Source organism: Phoxinus phoxinus (assembly GCF_949152265.1).
Source record: "Phoxinus phoxinus genome assembly, chromosome: 11".
NCBI classification, from domain to species: domain Eukaryota; kingdom Metazoa; phylum Chordata; class Actinopteri; order Cypriniformes; family Leuciscidae; genus Phoxinus; species Phoxinus phoxinus.
The window spans coordinates 23,724,135-23,746,517 of NC_136886.1; the positions used below are offsets into that span (position 1 = coordinate 23,724,135).

The 22,383-nt window shown below is 38.1% G+C and overlaps 1 protein-coding gene across 3 annotated transcripts in view; it reads left to right on the forward strand.

The window, feature by feature from the left end:
• Positions 1-22,383, forward strand: part of LOC307007291 (inactive rhomboid protein 2-like) — a 70,909-nt gene that overhangs the window by 14,611 nt on the left and 33,915 nt on the right. For all 3 annotated transcript variants that reach the window (XM_079629105.1, XM_079629104.1, XM_079629106.1), the window contains 9 exons: positions 2,394-2,533; positions 6,853-6,983; positions 9,196-9,379; positions 11,846-12,055; positions 18,062-18,190; positions 19,703-19,821; positions 19,960-20,172; positions 20,286-20,397; positions 20,659-20,733. In XM_079629105.1, the coding sequence (XP_079485231.1) occupies positions 2,414-2,533; positions 6,853-6,983; positions 9,196-9,379; positions 11,846-12,055; positions 18,062-18,190; positions 19,703-19,821; positions 19,960-20,172; positions 20,286-20,397; positions 20,659-20,733 (1,293 nt within the window). In that variant the 5' untranslated portion in view covers positions 2,394-2,413. The remainder of the gene's footprint in view (positions 1-2,393; positions 2,534-6,852; positions 6,984-9,195; positions 9,380-11,845; positions 12,056-18,061; positions 18,191-19,702; positions 19,822-19,959; positions 20,173-20,285; positions 20,398-20,658; positions 20,734-22,383) is intronic.

Consider the following 22,383-nt stretch of genomic DNA (forward strand, 5'->3'; position numbering starts at 1 on the left):
TGAGAGTTTGCCTCTGGCCAAGATGTCCGTCGCCACGCCTGAGAGATAGTCTACGGCAAAGATGGCGGCCTCCACGCTTCCTGAGCCTCTTTCTGTTCCTGAGACCGCGTCTGTTCCTGAGTCGGAGCCTGTTCCTGAACCTGAGCTTCTTCGTGTCAGCCCTGCGGAGCCTACGCTCCACGTCAGCCCTGCGGAGCCTACGCTCCACGTCAGCCCTGCGGAGCCTACGCTCCACGTCAGCCCTGCGGAGCCTACGCTCCACGTCAGCCCTGCGGAGCCTACGCTCCACGTCAGCCCTGCGGAGCCTACGCTCCACGTCAGCCCTGCGGAGCCTACGCTCCACGTCAGCCCTGCCGATCATACGCTCCACGTCAGCCCTGCCGACCCAGAGACTGTTCACGTCAGCCCTGCCGACCCAGAGACTGTTCACGTCAGCCCTGCCGACCCAGAGACTGTTCACGTCAGCCCTGCCGACCCAGAGACTGTTCACGTCAGCCCTGCCGACCCAGAGACTGTTCACGTCAGCCCTGCCGACCCAGAGACTGTTCACGTCAGCCCTGCCGACCCAGAGACTGTTCACGTCAGCCCTGCCGACCCAGAGACTGTTCACGTCAGCCCTGCCGACCCAGAGACTGTTCACGTCAGCCCTGCCGACCCAGAGACTGTTCACGTCAGCCCTGCCGACCCAGAGACTGTTCACGTCAGCCCTGCCGACCCAGAGACTGTTCACGTCAGCCCTGCCGACCCAGAGACTGTTCACGTCAGCCCTGCCGACCCAGAGACTGTTCACGTCAGCCCTGCCGACCCAGAGACTGTTCACGTCAGCCCTGCCGACCCAGAGACTGTTCACGTCAGCCCTGCCGACCCAGAGACTGTTCACGTCAGCCCTGCCGACCCAGAGACTGTTCACGTCAGCCCTGCCGACCCAGAGACTGTTCACGTCAGCCCTGCCGACCCAGAGACTGTTCACGTCAGCCCTGCCGACCCAGAGACTGTTCACGTCAGCCCTGCCGACCCAGAGACTGTTCACGTCAGCCCTGCCGACCCAGAGACTGTTCACGTCAGCCCTGCCGACCCAGAGACTGTTCACGTCAGCCCTGCCGACCCAGAGACTGTTCACGTCAGCCCTGCCGACCCAGAGACTGTTCACGTCAGCCCTGCCGACCCAGAGACTGTTCACGTCAGCCCTGCCGATCCAGAGTCTCCGGACAAGATGGCCGCCGCCACTCTGTCTGTTCCTGTTCCCGAGCCAGTCTCCTGACAAGATGGCCGCCGCCACGCTGTCTGTTCCTGTTCTCGACCCAGAGTCTCCTGACAAGATGGCCGCCGCCATGCTGTCTGTTCCTGTTCCCGAGCCGGTGTCTGTTCCTGCCCATAACTCCATAGCCGCCCCCAAGGAAATTTTGGGTGGGGGCAGGAGGTCCCTTGACAGGACCATGGAGGCTGCGCTGCCATGGCATCCTGAACTGTCTGTTCCACCCTGTAGTCCTGATCCGTCTGCTCCGCCCTGGCCGCCTGAAGGGTCGTCTCCTCCCTGGCCGCCTGAAGGGTCGTCTCCTCCCTGGCCGCCTGAAGGGTCGTCTGCACTGCCTGCTCCGCCCTGGTCGTCTGCACTGCCCTGGTCGCCTGCTCTGCCTGCTCCGCCCTGGTCGCCTGCTCTGCCTGCTCCGCCCTGGTCGCCTGCACTGCCTGCTCCGCCCTGGTCGCCTGCACTGCCTACTCCGCCCTGATCGCCTGCTCCACCCTGGTCATCTGCACTGCCTGCTTCGCCCTGGCCTCCCGTCCTACCGCAGTCTCCAGGCCCTCTTCCGCTCCACGGGTCTGGCCCTCCATCCCACCCCCGGGCCCGCCTCCGCTCCACCTCCCTCCTGGACAATTTTAGGAGTGTCTGGAAGCCGCTCTTTAAGGGAGGGCTATGTTATGATTTCAACCTGTGTTCCCCTGTCTTGTCCCATGTTTTGCAGTTCCCTGTCATGTTGATTAGTTTCCCCAGGTGTTTCAGATTAGCCACGCCCCCTTGTTATCTTGTTTAGCTTGTTAGTCTCTGTATTTAAACCCTGTGTCTTGTTTCAGTGTTTGTGGGTTCTTGTCTTTGTAATGTTGTTCTGTCCATGAGTCTGGGTCCTGAGTCTATGTCTGCATCTGTGAGTTCATCTAATAAAGCTGCTGCACTTGGATCCTGCTTCCTCCCTTGATTCTACCTCAGCATTACAAAAGAGGACTATTTTTCAGTAATATCGTTAAAGTTAATGTTTATGTAGAATAGAAATATCATTACAAGTGGGTTATATAAGATTTCTGGTCTTAATTTCGATTTGTTTTAAAACCTAAATGTCATATTCATTAATATTTTTTATTAACATGACCGTTTAACTGATTTTTATTTTCAATAGACCTGAAAATCAGAACCACAATGTTGTCTGAGGAAGAGGAGGCCTCAAACAGTACCAGTGGTCAATCAGAAAGCAAGCTGATGAGCAAGAAGCCACCCAGTCTGACGATTGCAATTCCCAAACCTGAATCTGACAAAAAGGTATGAGTCTAAAATAAAGGCTTGTGTACATTTTTCTTTTCTTCTTACTGTTCAGCTGCAGCATGTCTCTCACAGAATGCCATGGATCTTAGGTTTATGTGTATTGTATATTTGCATTTTGATTATTGGTTGTGAGTTTTGTGTCTAGAGTTTTGAAAAAGGACATAAAGGTTCTGATATTAGTGCAAGAATGTTAGTTATTTTTTTCTGTAGACTAAAACCATTTGGGTTTGACATAAAAAAAATTATATGAGACAAGAGATCAACATTTCAGCTTTTATTTCCAGGTATTTACATCTGGATCTGATACACAACTTAGAAGATATAACCTTCTGTTTAAACCCACCTATGTGACCCGACGTGTGTTTTGTTGCCCTGGTGTGTCCGGTTACATTGATTATTCTAACAATAAATAGCACTGAATGTCTCTTATTTGCGCTCAGTTTCAGATTGGTGTTTTTTCCTGTGCAGACTGCATTTATAGTTAGATGTGTAACCAACATGAAAACCAGAGAGCTGTCTATGGGTGAAAAACAAGCAATTGTGAAGCTGAGAGAAAATGGAAAAACAATCAGAGCCATTGCACAAACATTGGCCATAGCCAGTACAACCATTTGGAATGTCCTAAGGAAGAAAGAAACCACTGGTGTACAAAGTAACAGACCTTGAATGGGTAGACCAAGGAAAACCTCAGCAGTTGACGACAGAATGATTGTGAGAGCTGTAAAGAAAGACCCTAAAACAACTGTTAGTGACATCAGCAACAACCTCCAATACCTTCACCCCTGCCCTCTGCAGGAGTGAAGGTATCACAATTAGGGATGCACGATAATGGATTTTGGCCGATATTCGATATGCCGATATTTTCAAACTAATTTTGTCCAATGCCGATACCGATGTATACCATAAAACTTCAAATAATAAGCCAGTCCCAAGACGCTTGTCTCTTTTACACACCTGGTGTCGCTACAGGTTTGGATAAATAAAGGCTGGTCTCAAATAGAGGCCTGGTCTGTTTTTTTAATTTCGGGTTGTATTTAATCTTCTAAAACCCTGACGTCCGTGACATTGTTTTTTCCTCATAACTGCGAACACGAAAAATAAAATAAAATGAATATTTTATGTTCTGTGGAGAGCATAGTAGCTTGGAGAGCTTACATTAGTAAGCTACAGGACATCGTCTTTCAAAACATGACCTGCGCGAAAGAGAAAAAAAAATATTGCGTCATTACCCAGCACTTCTGAAAATGCACTTCCGAATGCGTCTCTGTCCCCAGCACATTTCAAACCAAACTGACGCCCATGCTCGAAATGACTCCACATGTTGGAAGTTTAAGTTGCTGGCGCTCATGCTACGTTCACGGTCGTCACGTGCACATAGGAAACGCCACCCTATCGGCAAGGCTCATCGGCAGAAATATTCAGATCGGCCGATGGCGATAATGGTCATTTTAAAGGGTTAGTTCACCCAAAAATGAAAATGATGTCATTAATGACTCACCCTCATGTCGTTCCAAGCCCTTAAGACCATCGTTCATCTTCGGAACACAGTTTAAGATATTTTAGATTTAGTCCGAGTCCGAGAGCTTTCTGTCCCTCCAGTGAAAATGTATGTACGGTATACTGTCCATGTCCAGAAAGGTAATAAAGACATCAAAGTAGTCCATGTGACATCAGTGGGTTAGTTCGAATTTTTTTAAGAGCCCGAGCTTCGTTTACAGTCTGAGGGAGACGTAAGACGCTGCTGACGCGTCTCCCTCAGACTGTAAACGAAGCTCGGGCGCACCAGATAACACGTCATTCGAGTCACTGCGGAGTCGTGAACGCGGATTGACAACAGACCCGGAAGAGAATACAATGCTGAAGTCATAGTTTTTGTTATTTTTGGACAAAAATGTTTTTTTCGATGCTTCAAAAAATTCTAACTAACCCACTGATGTCACATGGACTACTTTGATGATGTCTTTATTACCTTTCTGGACATGGACAGTATACCGTACATACATTTTCAATGGAGGGACAGAAAGCTCTCGGACTAAATCTAAAATATCTTAAACTGTGTTCCGAAGATGAACGGAGGTCTTACAGGCTTGGAACGACATGAGGGTGAGTCATTAATGACATCATTTTAATTTTTGGGTGAACTAACCCTTTAAGCTTTTATCGGCCGATACAGATGTTGTGCCGATATCATCGTGCATCCCTAATCACAATCTACTGTTCGCAGAAGAATTCATAAACAAAAGTACAGAGGCTTCAAGCTCATCTGTGAAACACGATGGAGGTAATGTCATGGCTTGGGCTTGCATGGCTTCTTCTAAGATGGGCTCATTAATCTTCATTGATGATGTAACACATGATGGCAGCAGAAAAATGTTTTCAGAAGTGTACAGAAACATTTTGTCTGCCAATTTAGAAAGATTCTACCAAACTGATTGGGAGATTCATCATGCAGCAAAATAATGACCCAAGACACATTGCCAAAACAACAAAGGAGTTCATCAGGGGCAAGAACTGGAAGGTTTTAGACTGGCCAAGTCAATCTCCAGACTTAAACCCTATAGAACATTAATTTTGCCTGCTAAAAAGAGACTGAAGGGAGTAACCCCCCAAAACAAACAACATCTGAAAGAGGCTGCGGTGAAAGCCTGGAACAGCATTAAAAAAGAAGAATGCAAAAGTTTGGTGATGTCAATTTGTCACAGGCTTGATGCAGCTATTGCAAGCAAAGGATTTGCAACTAAATATTAAGTCTTATTCACTTTAATCTATTTTAAGTGGATCAGTTCCAATACTTTTTTCACATGAGCAATGGGTGGGTTCAAACAAAAGGTTATATATTCTAAGTTGTGTATCAGATCCAGATGTAAATACCTTGAAATAAAAGCTGAAATGTTGATCTCTTGTCTCATATTAATTTGTTTATGTCACACCCAAATGGTTTCAGTCTACAGAAAAAATAAAAGGAATTGGCCTCACTGTTCCAATACTTTTGGAGGGGACTGTAGCTGAATGATTTACTAACAAAACTAAAGCATGAAATATTTTTAAGAAAGCTTAAGTGAGCATATGAAAATACATAAATAATTCTCAAAATATGCACGCTTTAGACTAATAAGCATTGTTTTTAAAGCACTGACTGCTTGTGTGACTGAAGAGGAACATGTTTTTTCTTTACATTTAAATACATACAAGAACGTTTTGATTATTAATGTGTATTAATTTGACACAAACTGAAACTTACATTTCATCATGAGACATTTCCAATGAAACACAGTGGATTAATATAGATTTTTTTAATTGACTTTATTGCAAGGTTTGTCAAGACTAAAAAAGACTAAAAATTTAAATTATTACAAAAATACATGCATTTTTCCTGCTTTTTTGCCTCATATTCTTGGCACCTTTTCTATCTTTTTTTCCTGCTACTGACGTATAGCTTCATTTGGAATCCAAAGCCATACGTCAAGACACATGTCATTACCTGTGGCACCGCATAATGCTTGAGTCTAAAACAGTACTTAAATAAATAGAAATCATTAAGTATTAAAAAAAAAGACATGATGACTGAATCAGTTGAGTTCACATATTACTGTAATGTTTATATTATATAGTGATATGCTACTTAAATCATCTTTGAGAGCAAGGGGGCCTCACACAATTGTGTATTTTGCGTATACTGGCACTTGATGCATCCAAGCTAAATTTAAGTTGTCATAGACAAGTACAGAGTCTGAAATTATACTTGTTATATTCAATTTTTTATTTTTAATACATTTTCAAATGTATTGCACGTCTGGGATTTGCTTTGTTATTAAATATAGAGTGTGCATTGTGAAAAAATTATAATTTAATGCATTTTAGCAAACAGTGTTACCAAAAAAAGGGGCCTGAGGACTTAAATGCTCAACTTAAAGAATTAATAAATATAGATTAATAAACAAAATAGATATTCAATGGTGTTATTAATGAAACAAGGCATTAGATAAAATATGTTATTCAAAGGGGTTAAAAAAGCTGGTTGATTAAATAACTTTATTTTAGTTGCTGAACACTAAACCGTTAAGAAAGGTAGATTTAAAAAACATATGTATTTTCCTCTTTCTGCATGCCCACAGTACATTCTTAGCTTTTTAGTACTTCTTGAACGTAAAATGGCAGGAGCTGATAAAAATGGTCAGCAACTTGTGGATATCAGGGCTGCAGACTTTTTAGTTCAATAGTCTTTAAGAGATATCCAAGTGTTTTGTTTAAAGTTGACTGAGGCAATACAGCTATACTGAGTTTTAACTGCATGAAAGTCTTTGTGTGGTTTGTAGTCCCTGCGGCCATCTTTAAAGAAGAGTGTGAGTCTACAGCAGTCAAGTGAAGTATTATCGGACAGCAGTCCATCTACACGGGACAGAAGAACGCTCAGGAGGCAAACGTCACTCTCTCAGAGCATACGCAGGTAAACTTAACTATCACAGATGAATGCGTGGATAAAGAAATAAATGAATAATTGTCTTTATTGATCTCAAGTGGAAATGCTGTTCTCTATAGCTGCCGGATCATGGATGGATGGAGATAGATGGATAGATTTCTGCTGACCAAGTGACCATTCGGAAAGAAAACTCAATGGAAGCCTAGTGTTGCTATAGTATGGAATGCAACTTTAATGCGTAAATACAAAACCCAATTCAAAAACTAGGCCAAAATGGAGAAGCCATTTGTGACAAACTAAGCACACCCTTACTCAGGGCTGTACTGGGACAAAAAATCGGCCGGGCATTTTGGCCCACTACATATGATACCTATGTCCCTCTAGGGGGGTTTGGGGGTATGCCATTTTTATGTTAAATTCATCAATTTGGTGCAGTTTGAGAGTTCAAAATTAAATGCTCCAACCCATATTAAGTGTGCAAATTAAACAAAGAAAAAATCAAACCTCTTTTAGTAACCGTTGTCTGTCTACATTACACTACTACATAATAATAGTTATAATATTAATCTCATGACAGTAATAGCCATATATTGTAAAACAAATGCACTGAAAAATAAAGGAAACTTTCATAATTAGCTTTGTACTAATTTCTATACTTGAAAGAGATAAGCACATTATCTTTTATTTTGGCGGAAAACATGGATACAAACGCGTCTTATTAAACTTCTAGTAAATTGCTGTAATCGTCAACTATGCAGATGTGGAAATAATGCGTAACTGGGTAATGGGTTCCTACACTCATATAGCCTAAGTGTTTTGAAAGTAGTTCTGCTTACCGCGGACTACACTTTCTCATCTCTCTCCTGAACCTCCTCACTATCATCATCATCACTGGAGCTGATGAACGTCCTGCTGCTGCAGAAAATATGTATTTTGACACATTTTACAGCTTCTGCTTGAAGGGCCTGTATCTATTTTTCACGCTATTTCTCTGCACATTCTGTGCGTTTCTTCTCCATCTCTCAGACTATTTTGACAGATACACACTGACACTGCACGCTCGCTCAAAAGAGGAGGTGTTTAAAGATGTGATTGGGCCAGCCCAGTGTCAATCAAGAAAACAACCAATGTGCTGCTGATCTACGCGTTTAATGGGCCGGTCTGTCAGTGGGAAAAAAACTAACGCTTACTTTTTTTTGACCAATGCATTACACCTGCACTAACCCAGCGCCGTCAATTAAACAAAACAAAACGAATGGGCCGCCGATGTATGAGTTTAATGTATACATTTTAAATAAATAAAAATAAGTATGAGATGTATCGGCCCAAAAAGCAAGTCGGCCCACCGACTTGCAAGTGTGACCAACTCTATAAAAGCAGAAGTTTTGGCAGTTTGCTGGTCTAGACTCTAGAGCATTCAGGTGTGATCTTCAGCAATGATCTTATAGAAGCAATTGCTGCCCATCAATCTAGAAAGGGTTACAAGGCCATTTCTAAACAATTTGAATGTTACTCGGGTAATCGCTCTACAGTGAGGAAGATTATTCACAAGTAGAAAACATTTAAGACAGTTGCCAAACTTCCTAGGAGTGGTCGACCCACAAAATTCACCCCAAGGTCAGACTGTGCACTGCTCAGAGAAACCGCAAAAAAACCAAGAACTACACCTCAGACTCTATAGACCTCAGTTAATGTTAAATGTTACATTTCATTACCGAACACATAGAAAAAGACTGGACAATTATGGCCTGATTGGAAGGGTTGCCAGGATAAATCTTATTCTCTATAAAAAAAATTTTTTAGGTTTGCAAAGTTGCATCTGAACAAATCACAAGACTTCTGGAACACTGTCCTTTGGATGTTTGACCAGTAATATGATTTTTTTGTGTGTGCAGTTGTTGTTGCTCTCCCACCCACTCCTGTCCCACCCACTTTTTAAAACAAAGTTATGCCACTTTTGTGATCATATATTTTGTGATCATATATCTTATGACGGAATCTTTTACATAATTTTTTAGACTGTTTTTCAGTCCAACATTAAGAGAGTGACATCAATGTTTATTGCAGTAAACTTGTTTCACCCCAACTATCAGTGAAGATTCAACATCAACTTGAGTGTAAAGGCACATTGTATTTGAAAAGATGCTTTTTAGATTTGAATTGTATCACATAATCCCAATCGAGCCAATGGTGCTTGGACCGTGATCATTTGTTTTCTTTATTTTATTTCTAAACACAGGGGTACAGCTCAGTGGTTTGGAGTGGGCAGTGGTGGTGAATCCAAGCAGCAGGAATGGCACAGGAAGAGCCTCCGGCACTGCAGTCAGAGATATGGCAAACTAAAGCCCCAGTATTGTGAGCAGAATGAGGCAGCCAGCCTGGACTATGGCCTGGAGTCACCTGTGGCCCCCAGAATGCCAAAGGTATCACACATTTACACGTTTTTACTGCAATTTTATTTTTGTAGTTAATGTACAACAAATATAAAAATTATTTTATTTAAAAAAAATAATTAGCATTTCTTCAAATTGTCAATTCATCTACAATGCTAATATACAATCTTTTGATACTCTTCTATATGTTAGTAGGGTTGTCAATCAGTTAAAAACTTTTAATCATATTTCATTACACGATATGCTGATTACTGTAATTAATCGCATATATCAATTGTTTCAACCCGCTTGGCTCAGGGTAGTGTAACACTAACAGGGAGGCCACACGAAAATGAAATGAATCCAAAAAGTACATGTTTATTAAAGTAACATATTAAAAAAGTATAACAACATAAATTACAAAACTTGAAAGGATTACAAGGAAAACAAAGGTCACAAAATAACTGATGAAGGAGAGGTCTCAAGACCACACTGGAAAATAAGCGTCGTCTTGACAAGCGGCGTCTGTTGATCACAGTAATCCACAGCACCTGTCACTCAACTCCACCCTGCAAACACGCAACAAGACACACACAGAACAGAACAAAACGCCACCTAGCGGCAGACAAATCCGATTTAAGAAGTAGGAGCTACACGTCAACGGGTCGTAACACAATATTTGTAGTTCACAAATGAAGATAACTTAAGACATTATTGTAACAAATTATTAAAGCATTAAATTGACATTATAGAAAGTAGCTTTAGAATTTATAATGATTTTTGTTTTATTTCCATATCATTAAAGATATCACTTGCCTACAGCCCACAGCCTTTCATTTGCGGGGCCAATGCATTATGATTGAGAGGATAATGCACAGGATTTTTTCCTCTTCAGCTGACGTTAAAATCAGCCGTCAGGTTTTAAAGGGTGTATTACAAATAAATTCCTTCTTGCATTACCATGGCAAATTACACTATATTATGTCTAAAATGTACTGTATGCTCCATCTATTTAAATGAGTGTTCTCTGGGATTGTTTGTTATGCTTTGTGGTGTTGATGTGTTTTATGTAGTGCTGGGCAACGATTAATCGCATCCAAAAAAAAGTTTGTGTTTACATAATATATGTGTGTGTGTACTGTGTATAATTATTTTGTATATATAAATACACACATATGCCTGTATTTAAGAAATATTTGCATGTATTTACTATATATATATATATATATATATATATATATATATATATATATATATATATATATATAATATAATATATATAAATATAAAATATATATATATATATATATATATATATATATATATATAATTTTTTTTAATACTGTATATACATGCATATGTGTGTATTTATATATACAAAATAATTATACACAGTACACACACATATATTATGTAAACACACACTTTTTTTTATGCAATCAATCACAATTAATCGTTGCCCAGCACTAATTTTATTTATTATTATTATTATATTCACTTATTATATTATTTCTTTATATATTTTATATACCTTTCTGCACCCTCAACCCAAAACATCTTCCTGGTGTTACCTATTGTTCTTTATTATTCTTTTGCACTTTAATCTTACAATTGTTGTGCATTATTTTATTGTATTTAAATGTTCAGAGTTATTTTTGTTATAAGAAAAAGGTTATTAAATCTGTTATAGGATGACAATTTTTTTTTTGCAACTTCGTTCAATATTGCATTCAATATTGTGTTAATACCGTCATAAAAGCTTCAGCAATTATTGTGACATGAAAATTTTATACGTCACATTCCTAATACAAACCGTGAGTTTTGTGATCCATTACACCCTGAAATTATTGGCTGATACAGAATGTTTTTGACTGTCTTCTGGCTGTTTCTTACTTTTAGACTTGTCGACTGTTGAAAATTTCAGTTTAAACATGAATGAAATTAGTCAAAGCTCATATTCCTAGCTCATTCAAGACATTCAGTTTTTGCATTCAGTCTGCAGTTTTTTTTTTTTTTTTTTTTTTTGATTGGGTGTCTTAGGTTGATGTTATGTTTCGCTGTGTTTTTTTATGATTTTTTTTGTAATATAAATAACATGTTCAGAACCATTCAACTTTTCGACCGAAAACGAAAATACAGTCAAACCTAAAAGTGGAGTTTCCATTCTAATTATGCTTTTACACGAATGTTTGACTCGGGTAGATAAACAAAAAGAGCCTAGGTTCAATTTTGGCGAGAGTTATCCTTTAAGTATTCTGTGCTGTCTACATTTTACAGCTGGGGCTATGCTTCTCTGCCTTGTATTTTTTATTTATATTTATGGCTAGTAACTGTTCAGCACTAATTAGTATATATATATATATATATTCAGTTTATGGATGCTCAAGTTTCATTGTAGCTTTGAATCCTTTAATAAGATATTAAGGACATTTGGTGAGTCAATATGTGTACCGGTATTTACATTTTATTGCCATCACTACTTAATCATTGTCTGTCTTTTTCTCTGTCGCTCTTAAGATTGTGGATCCTTTGGCTCGTGGACGGCAGTTCCGTTATGAAGAGTCTGAGCGACCGAGGACACCCCATACAGCATATTCTCCTTGGACCCCAGGTGTGACCTCTATCTGCTCGTTCAACAGCCAGCGCTCCGGTTACACACGCTTGCCGAGGAGAAAAAGAGAATCTGTGGCACGTATGAGCCTCCGTGCTGCGTCCAACCTTCTTAAGGTGTGTTTGTCACCATGGAAAGTCTTTACATTACAACTCTGTAGATATTTATAATTTAGTATTTAAGATTGAATTAGTGTGTAAGTAGTGAATTAAGATTTTTTGCATGTTAGCATTCACCTCCAGGTAAGGTACTTGTATGTGTACAGTTGGTACTCAACCAGAATAATAGGCGGTAAAATTGGGATGTGTAGTCTCTGCCTTTTACCGCTAAGAGGCGCTACAATCACAGACTTTGAAAACTGTCAGTTTATTCTCTCTATTGTGTAATCTGACGCGGCTAGTTGAGAACTGGTAGCAAAAAAACTCTGAATAAATTCAGTTAAACTAATTAATAATCCCCAATACTGAAATTACAGTAGCCTACACATTTAGAACTGAAACAAATCTAGGCTTCTATTATTGCAGCAAATTGAAGGAATTAGTCTAATTGTCTGTTATTTTTATTAATAGGCTTTTAGACAATAACATTGAAGCCTATAGGATACATACTGTTAACCGATGTTTTACCGTTCTTGATGTTTAAATGGGTAACAGATTATTACAGTCAAGCGTTTTGTTTTATTAATAATGGCACATTTCTACAATGTGCTACATTCCAGAAGAGCCTCTGTTGTGCTGTACAGACGACAAAACCTTCTGGTGCTGTTGAAGGAGATGATCAGGCGATCGCACCAGAAAGAAGATGATGAAGCTCGTCTTTAATCTGATAAATTATTGTTTTGTGAATCATTCACGAAATCGAGACGATTGACGGTGATACCCGGCCATAGCAACATTGCACATTAAATTGTGTCGGGACAGTTTATTTATTTAAAACAAATTAATATTGGGCATTTTTCTTTGCCTCTCTCGCAGACGCGCTGGATCTCTTTTTAGAAAGTCTCCCTCACTGCGCGTGGCGGGTCTCTATTGAAATTAAATGTTTCAGGGTAGAAACACATCATACAGCAGATATTACTGTATATTTCGCTGCGTGTCATCCACGCCAATTATAAAAAACTACTGTAACAAATTACTTAGCCTTCGATGCCTCAAAGAAAAAGAATGTCTTTTTGAATTCACCTTACAATGAAACAACTGGAGTGAACACTTCAATTTATTTTTTTTATATATGAAAAACCTTTAAATACATTAGCTACAATATTTATAATTTAATTAAGATAGGGCCTATTTGGAGACATCGAGAGATTTATACTGAACGGAATTTTGCCTGTTCTGTATCATTAGGCTGGCTATCCAACACTCTCCATATGAAAGACGGGACATTAACACCTATAGGATATTGTCCAGCACCTCCATGATAAAGCCACAGAACTGCCTCTCCAAACCCCTCACAGGCTCTGAGCAGAGCGTCTGAGACAAAGAGAAGTCGCAGACATTAGCATTATTATATAGTGTTGATAATGAAGGAATTAAATCATTTAGGCTACATGTAGTAATATTTCTGTCATAAAAAAGTTTATTAATTATATATTTCATTATTTCAATAGGCTAATTGAAGAATTAAAACACTTCTTCGGTTTAGGCCAGCTTTTTCCAAGCAAAACAAAATACGAACAAAATGTTAATTTGTTGTCATGAATTTTTTTTTCAACTCAATATTAAATTCAACAGGGATTTAAGTCGGTATACTTTCAGTCGGGCTGGATCTTTGGATCCTTAAAACCAGGGTGCGATTTGTAAATTAAGCAGAGGGCGGTTCTTTTTATTTACTCAAATAAATCTTGAACCACAGTGGGTATTTCGTGCTGCTGTTAAACTAAATAACATTTATAGAAGAATTATGAACTTAAATGAAACAATATCGCAACATTTCGACAAAGAAATGATTTGTTCTGTTTTTACATTTTAATTCAAAGTGATTTTCATTACCCTGAAATTAGAGCGAGATTTTCACTCATGCCTTGTCTTTTCCTCATTGGGACGCACTTATATGTTTGAGCAGATCCTCAGTACCTTTCGGTTTCATATGGATTACATAATCAGATATCTTTCTTTAAATATTTGGACATTTAAAGCTTTAAAACTCATATTTCTTATTGTAAATGAGTTGAGGCAAGTGGCTTTCGGTTCATTTTTGTGACGTGCAGTTCCCGGGGACAGAGACCACAGAAAACGTTTTGTCGTTTGCCTATTGTGAGTGTACATGAATAAAAGTCTACAGTTTTGAATGATGTACTCTTATCTGTAAGACAAAAATATGGCGGAGTAGCCTATACAGTATTAAGTTGTTTTAGCTGTAATGAGAAAAATAAATCCAAATGATCGCGCCGCCACGTCTGTCGAACACTAATTCAATATGTCAGAATAAAACCCGATTTTAGAACAATGTGTAGCGCCACTCGTTGTGGTGTGCCAAAATACTTAATTATAAACTTCAATATTTCATTCAAAACAATCCCAAAACGCTTTGTGACATTTTGAAAAGCCGTGCATGCATTAAAGGTAGGGTAGGTCAGAATTGTCTAAAAAAAACTTTTATTCAAATTTGTTTAAACTGTCTTTATATACCAATGCATAATTAAAATGCAAGTACTCTGAAATAGAGAGTATGAAAAACCGAGTGGCTCTAGTGTATTTAATCTTCAATAAACAAAGCTCATTAATTCCATTCACTCCCACCTAAAAACGGGTGCGCGACCGCACGCACGTGGGCAGAGCCAGTAATAGCGGCGGTAGTCATGGCGACGGAGAGTGACAAGCCAAGCCAATCCTGTGATTCGTCCCGAATCGAAATAATGAGCTGTGTTTAATGAAGATTAAACGGTCTAGAGTCACTCGATTTTTATACTCTTTTTATCAGAGTACTTACATTTTAATTATGCATTGATATATATAGAAAGTTCAATCAAATTTGGTAAAAAGTTTTTATATAAATCCTACCTACCCTACCTTTAAGGCCACTGGAACCAGGATCGTAACTGAAATGCTCTGCATGTTATCTCTCAATACAGGAGCAGAAGAAGCGCTGGTTCTGATTTTATTGTTTGTTGTTTAAACGTGCGTGTTGCGTATATTTTATATGGTCTATTGCTGAAGTAGCCTATAGCATTGATTAGCCTACTGTGGAGGGAGGGAGGGGATAAAAAAGAATTTAACAGAAGCAGGGATATTTAGACCAAATGGAATTTCTAGTTTTAGAACTAGACAAATGTCTCTCCATTTAATAGTAATAAAAAAATTACAGTAGACCATGTTTGTTTGGGATTTGAACCAGTGTCATCTAAATTATTGAAACCTAAGTTATACCACTCGACCACGAATTTACTAGAAAGCCCAGAAGTTCGGTTGTCCAGCAGTCAGTGTTCTCTTACACGAGAGAGAAGCATTCTTCATTTGTCTCATTCCTCAATAGAATAGTAAAAATAATTCAGCGTCATTGCACCTAATTTATTTTTACTGACTGCGAGATAGGTCTATGATGGTCTTTTGGTGTATTTATTTTTTTGTCATCGCACTGCTCCCCCGATGAATAGGCTTCTGTTACCCACCGACGTCTACAATATGAAATATTATTGTAGTCTCTATTTTTAACTTTTGATTCTATTTTTCTGTTCTAAAAGTTTGTTCTATTCTGTTTCAAATTTACTTTCACATATTTAATTTTTGCTTTCGTTCAATTTAACCAATTCTGTTGTAGCCTAATAAGCATATTAAAAGAAAATATTATCAGCCTCATTCTTGTTGAAATAATGAAAACATTTTTACAAGACCTTTTTTTATTTTATTTTTATAAACAGATAGCCAACAGAGATTATTATTGTAACGAACATTGAACTATAATATGTCTATTTATGTATCGTTTGTTTAAACAACATTAACCAAATTGGCTTAATTTTTTTAATAATTCAATTATTACTTTATAACATGCGGTTTCAACTCCACCAAATCTTTAAGGTTGTTTCACTGTTGTGTGTGAAATGTGTGCGAATGTCAATTTAGCTTCTTTTTTTTTCATGTTTGTTGTAGGTTTATTCGGAAATGACCATAGTTGTGGTACTATACCATAGGCGGTCATTTCGTGAATGACTTGAAATGCGACTGGTTTGTTTTTGCCGCAGTGACTTTCTCACGCCAGCTAGCGTGGCGGTAATAGGCATTCTGGTTGAATACCTACTGTATACATTTAAAGGGTTAGTTCACCCAAAAATGAAAATTCTGACATCATTTACTCGCCCTCATGTAATTTCAAACCAAACCTTCGTTCATCTTCGAAACACAAGATCTTTGAAGATATTTTAATGAAATCTGAGAGATTTCTGTCCCTTCATTGACAGTCCATGTAACTACCACTTTGAGATTTCAAAAAGTTCTTAATGAGATGAAAAAAAAACTACTGGACGTGCATGTTTGTGAGACTATTAGCATGACAGTTCACTCTCTTGAGAAATCAAGATTAACAAAAACGTAACATGAAATACAATCTATGTACCTTCTTTTGGATAAAAAATACTTGTTCGTCGTAGGGCTGTGCGATTAATCATAATTGATTTTCGATTTTGATTTTGGCTTCCAACGATTAGGAAAACGAGAGAATCAAGGTAAAACAATTTTCACCACATTCAGTGCGCTTTCATTCCTCCCTAAGCCAAACTTAACATACAAATCAGCCGAATAAGTGAGTGTTGTAAAATGCAGTCTACTGTTGCTAAACTGCAAGATGAGCCTGATATTAAACAGTGTCATTAAAAGTGGAATGCGCATAAGCAAAGTATTCTGTGGGCTTTGGATTCACACCTAAAGGGTCAAATAGCCTACACTCAGAAATGTCAAAATCCCATTTTGGTAAGTGTCCTCGTAAACATAGTCTTTTATGTCTTCAGTGAATGTAAACAAAAAAACGCGTGTGTAACAGTATATTGGATCCGTGCATTCGGTCGTAAGTGACAGCAGCTCAATATCACTGCTTCAGTATGTGTAATTAATGTTAATCAAACAAAGGTGAAATCATTTACTGCTCTAGAATAAATAACTGCTGTAGCTTTAATAAGGATTAATCTACATGTATACAGTTAAGACTATGCAGTGTTATTTAACATTTGATTACTTTATTCAGTTTATGTTGATTTACTTTATTCAGTTATGTTGTAGACTGTTACTCATCTAAATAATACTGTTAACACATCTGCCTGAAAAACTTAAAGCACTGTTTTTTTATTTGTATTTTTTGTTCTTTTGTATTTATTTGTCAATTTAGTTTGTAATAGTTTCTTTGTTCTTATTGTATTGCTGACTGTTTACTTGTCTTCTGTAACTGTTTTGACTGTTTTGTAGCTAACTTTTACTTAGGCTACTTAAGCAAAACAAACTAATAATAATGTAGCTATCTATATATATTGTGTAATTTTACTGCTATCGAAAAGTACTCCTATTATGAAATAAGACTTTGATCAAATCACCTACCAGTAATCTTGAATCAGTAATCACCAAAATGCATAGAAGACCATTGGCCAAAGGTCAGGATTTTCGTTGAATACATTAAATAATACATTAATACATTTAATTTTGCAACAAGTCAAGTCATCTTCATTTATATAGCGCTTTTAACAATGTAGATTTGTTTCAAAGCAGCTTAACAGAGATAAACACTTATATTTTGGCATGCATTCTGTGCATCGTTTGCGTCTTTTAAAAAAAAGCTTGATGATGGTTTTCACTGCCATTATATGGATGAGCATGAGTGGGACATTTTTATTTATTTATTCTCCTTTTGTGATACAAAAGGGAAAGAAAGACAATACTACATTGGAACAAAACCAGAGCGAGTAAATTATGACTTAATTTTCATTTTAAGGTGAAATATCACCTGCATGATTATGATAAGTTATAGTAATGAGTATATACTGTACCTCTTTGATCATTTATAAATTAATTGTCCAGTCCTATAATGGCTAAATGGCTGTGCTCAAATATATATATATATTTGTCTGCTTGTATTATATTGTAATAAAAGAGGTTGTGTCATGTGGTACTGTCCTCTCCTGACATGTTCTGGTCCTGTAGGGTCGACAGGGTCTACAGGGCACTCAAACTGGACGTGGATTTCAGAGGAAGAGTTTTGCTCGGCACAGCTGGCTCGAGGAAGACACTGTGGATACAGTGGACACCTCTGATTCAGTTTTTTTTAGCAAAGTGCGTATATCTATCTGGGTTTGTCTCCAATCTTTTCCTCTACTCTGTGCTTAATTGTATTGAATGTACACTCGTAGTGTACTTCAAATCTTATAAGTAGCCTATATTTTGTTTTGAAAACTGCACTTGCAGATAATATTATATTAATGAAATAAAATGCTACTTAAAACTGCTCAAAGAGAGTTCATGACAGTTTATTAACACAAATATGTATTGCAAAATTGCACTTTGTAATAAATTAAACATTTTACCTTTAAACTACATTTTAAGTATTTTTTTAAATAACCAAATTGCACTTATATACCTTTGGCAAGACACTTCATCCATATTTCAAAGACAATAGAATTGTGAAGTTACATGAACAGGTTTCCTTAAGAGTGCTTTTATAACCCATTTTAACTAATTGCATTCATTTTAAACTTAAACTATAATACATTTTTATTTTATTGCAAAAAGCATGCACTTAAAGGGATAGTTCACTTTGAAATTAAATTTTGGTATGTTTTAGCTTACCTGAAGTGCATCCAAGATGTAGGTGTCTTTGTCTCCGCAGTAGTTTCAATTTTGATATTTTTAGGTCAAACCGTTCTTGTCTGTCAGTCATATAATGCAGGTATATAGGTACTATACCCAAAAGCATGCAGAGATGTCTCTAATAGCATGCAGAGAAAAGTCCAAATTAAAAAAATTCCCCATCGTAAGTGCACATTGATGGCCTAAGCTCGCGCGAACTCATCCGGGAGTTTTGAGTTTTCACTTATTCCCAATTTGTAAGCCTTCTATCTTGACACACTACTCGCTTCATTGTTCAGGTCAATCAAAGGCATACATTGAGCCATACAGCCAATCACACGCGTTTCTGCTGAGTTTAAAAATGCAACATCCTATCGAAGGCAGTTAGATTAGTTTCCGGGGATGAAATCCGGTGTAAACAGATCACTTGGACGTCGTTGTGTAAAAGAGATAAAAACGATATAAATACTGTTTGTTTTATCACACAAACCGCTTGTTTCGTGTCTTAGGCCATCAATGTGCACTTACGATGGGGAATTTTTTAATTTGGACTTTTCTCTGCATGCTATTAGAGACATCTCTGCATGCTTTTGGATACAGTACCTATATACCTGCATTATATGACTGACAGACAAGAACGGTTTGACCTAAAAATATCAAAATTGAAACTACTGCGGAGACAAAGACACCTACATCTTGGATGCACTTCAGGTAAGCTAAAACATACCAAAATTTAATTTCAAAATGAAATATCCCTTTAAGTGTCACATTTTTTTACATTGTTCGCACTTAAGTTTACTCTTTTAAAAAGTATATTTACATAAGTACTCTTATAAAAGTGTGCGAAAGTGACACTCAAATTTTTTGTTGTTGTTTTTGAATTCAGAGATATTTGATTAGCTCTTGACTGAATATATATATATTGCACTTATATATGAGAGAGACAGATAGATAATGTGTACACGTTTTAAGGAATGTCTCTGTTCCTCTCTTTCACAGGTTGATGTTCATGAGGAGCTTTATTCTATGGCAGATGATGTTTTTGAGTCACCCCCTTTATCAGCTTCTTGTCCTGTGCCAAATGTTTCTTTGGGCGAGGGAATATTATTCCCCAGCTCGTAAGTTAAAAGCAGAAGTTTTAAAGAATTTAAATTATAACAGTACAAACAACGTTGCCTTACAAAGCCTATTCAGTAGCTTTTCACTTTAGTACTCACCTGATTTAATCCTACCGTTCCTTTTCTCTTTTTCTCCAGAGGAAAAAAGAATATCCCCAAAACTGTGACATCCTCTGGGAAAGCTTCCTCTCATCGTGGCGGTCGAATTGCCTCCAAAGTGAAGCACTTTGCGTTTGATAAGCAGAAGCGTCAGTATGGGATGGGTGTGGTGGGGAAGTGGCTGAACCGAAACTATAGAGGCAGCCTCAGCAGCCAAGTACAGAAACAACTAGAAGATTGTCACAGTCATCGGTGAGTAAGAAACCCCAATTAGGCTCCTCAAAATCACCAGGAGCTTCTCAGCCTTAGATGTTGCGTTTAAACTATTCAGAGAAAGATGTGATCATAAATTGTTTCTTTGTCAGGCCATATTTTACCTACTGGATCACCTTTGTGCATACTGTCATAACACTGCTGGCCTGCATTACATATGGATTTGCTCCTGTGGGCTTTGCCCAGCATACCACTACTCAGCTGGTAAGATAACAAAAAGTGTGTGTTAGGAAGACCTTTAAGCTATAGGAAGATATTATGTAATCATGTAACAGTCCATTTTACATCTGTTATGTCAGACATTATGCAGCTCTTTCTGTGGGGGCCTGCTGTGTGTGAGCAATTACAAAACTGTAGTGTGAGCTACAGTGTGAGCAATTACAAGTGTGAGCAATTAAAAAACTGTTTATTATACATTTGGTTGCCCATTATCCATTCCATTCTTTTTCCCCCCTCTTTTTTTAGGTACTGAGAAACAAAGGAATTTATGAGAGTGTAAAGCATGTGCAGCAGGAGAACTTCTGGATTGGTCCTTGCTCTGTAAGTGACACATAGAGTGATTCATGATGTCAGACTTAACAACCGGATAGGCATTGTTAATGGATCCAAATTCTTTATCAGATCCCAAAAACAAACAACAAATGCTGCTAATATATACTAGCATAGCTTAGCATAGATCATTGAATCTGATTAGACCGTTAGCATCTCTATAAAAAAAAATGACCAAAGAGTTTCGATATTTTTCCTATTTAAAACTTGACTCTTCTGTAGTTACATCGTGTACTAAGACTGACAGAAAATGAAAAGTTGGGATTTTCTAGGCCAATATGACTAGGGACTATACCCTCATTCCTGCGTAATAATCAAGGAACTGTGCTGCCGTACCAGCAGGCGCAGTTTCCTAGCTGGGGACTATTTTCAGGCGCTGCGTAATATCATTGCGCCTGCTACACCCATTGTACGGTCGGCAGCACAGTTCCTTGATTATTACGCAGGAATGAGAGTATAGTTCCTAGTCATATTGGCCTAGAAAATTGCAACTTTTAATTTTCTGTCAGCCTTAGTACACGATGTAACTACAGAAGAGTCAAGTTTTAAATAGAAAAAATATCTAATCTCTTTGGTCATTTTTTTGAGAGAGATGCTAACGGTCTAATCAGATTCAATGATTTATGCTAAAAGTGCTACAGCCAGACCCGGAGATCGGCTGAATGGATTCGAAAACTGTAAAACTCAACTGTTTAACTGTAGGGAAGTTGGAAATTGAGCCCATTTCCAAAAAAAGTGGAGTGTTGTTTTAAACAGCTATATTTACACTGGATATAAAAAGTCTACACCCCCCTGTTTAGGCAGCTGTTTTTTGTGATGTAAAAAATTAAACCAAGATAAATAATATCAGAACTTTTAATGTACCTTAAATTAATTTTTTTTTAAAATTACACTCTAGGCATTGCCACTGAATACCAAAGTGACATTTCAGAGAGAGAAAAAAACGTATCACATCCCTGAACGAATACTTAGCTGAAGCACTCTTTTGATTTAATTGCAGCACTCAGTCTGTTTGGATAGATGTCTAACAGCTTGGCACATCTTTACTTGGGAATTTTTTCCCTCTGTTCTTTGCAAAAAGATTCCAGATCTGTTAAATTGCATATCTGCATAAAAGCACGCACACATACCTATTCATACACATGTGCATTTAGTAACTACCTGAATTAACGATTTGATTTAAAACAGTGGAACAAATTGTCTTTTATGAATGTTCTTTTTAGCCAATGGTATATGCAACCTGCACTTCAAAGAGAAGGCAGGGCCTCAAAGCAGGAGTGGAGGGGATGGGTCTGGTCTGAATATACTGCTATCACGTTTTTCTCCATAAAATGTGAAAACAACTCTTGCAATGTACCCTGTTTTTGGCCTGTCATCTAATTTGCTTAGTTAAATTACTCGTATTAATAAAATGTTCTGTCATAATCATAATAAAATTACTAAGCAACCACTGAATGGAACAACACTAAATAGGTATAATTTTAAAGCTTAGAATCTCAGCTTTTAAATGCACCTGATCACTTTGGTAAACTCCTAACGATTGCTGAGTAATCCCTCAAAAACGGAGTGTACCGCCGCCAGCTGGCACCACCTAGCTATGAAAAAAATAATGATCATATTTTTCAAAACTACTACTTCGAT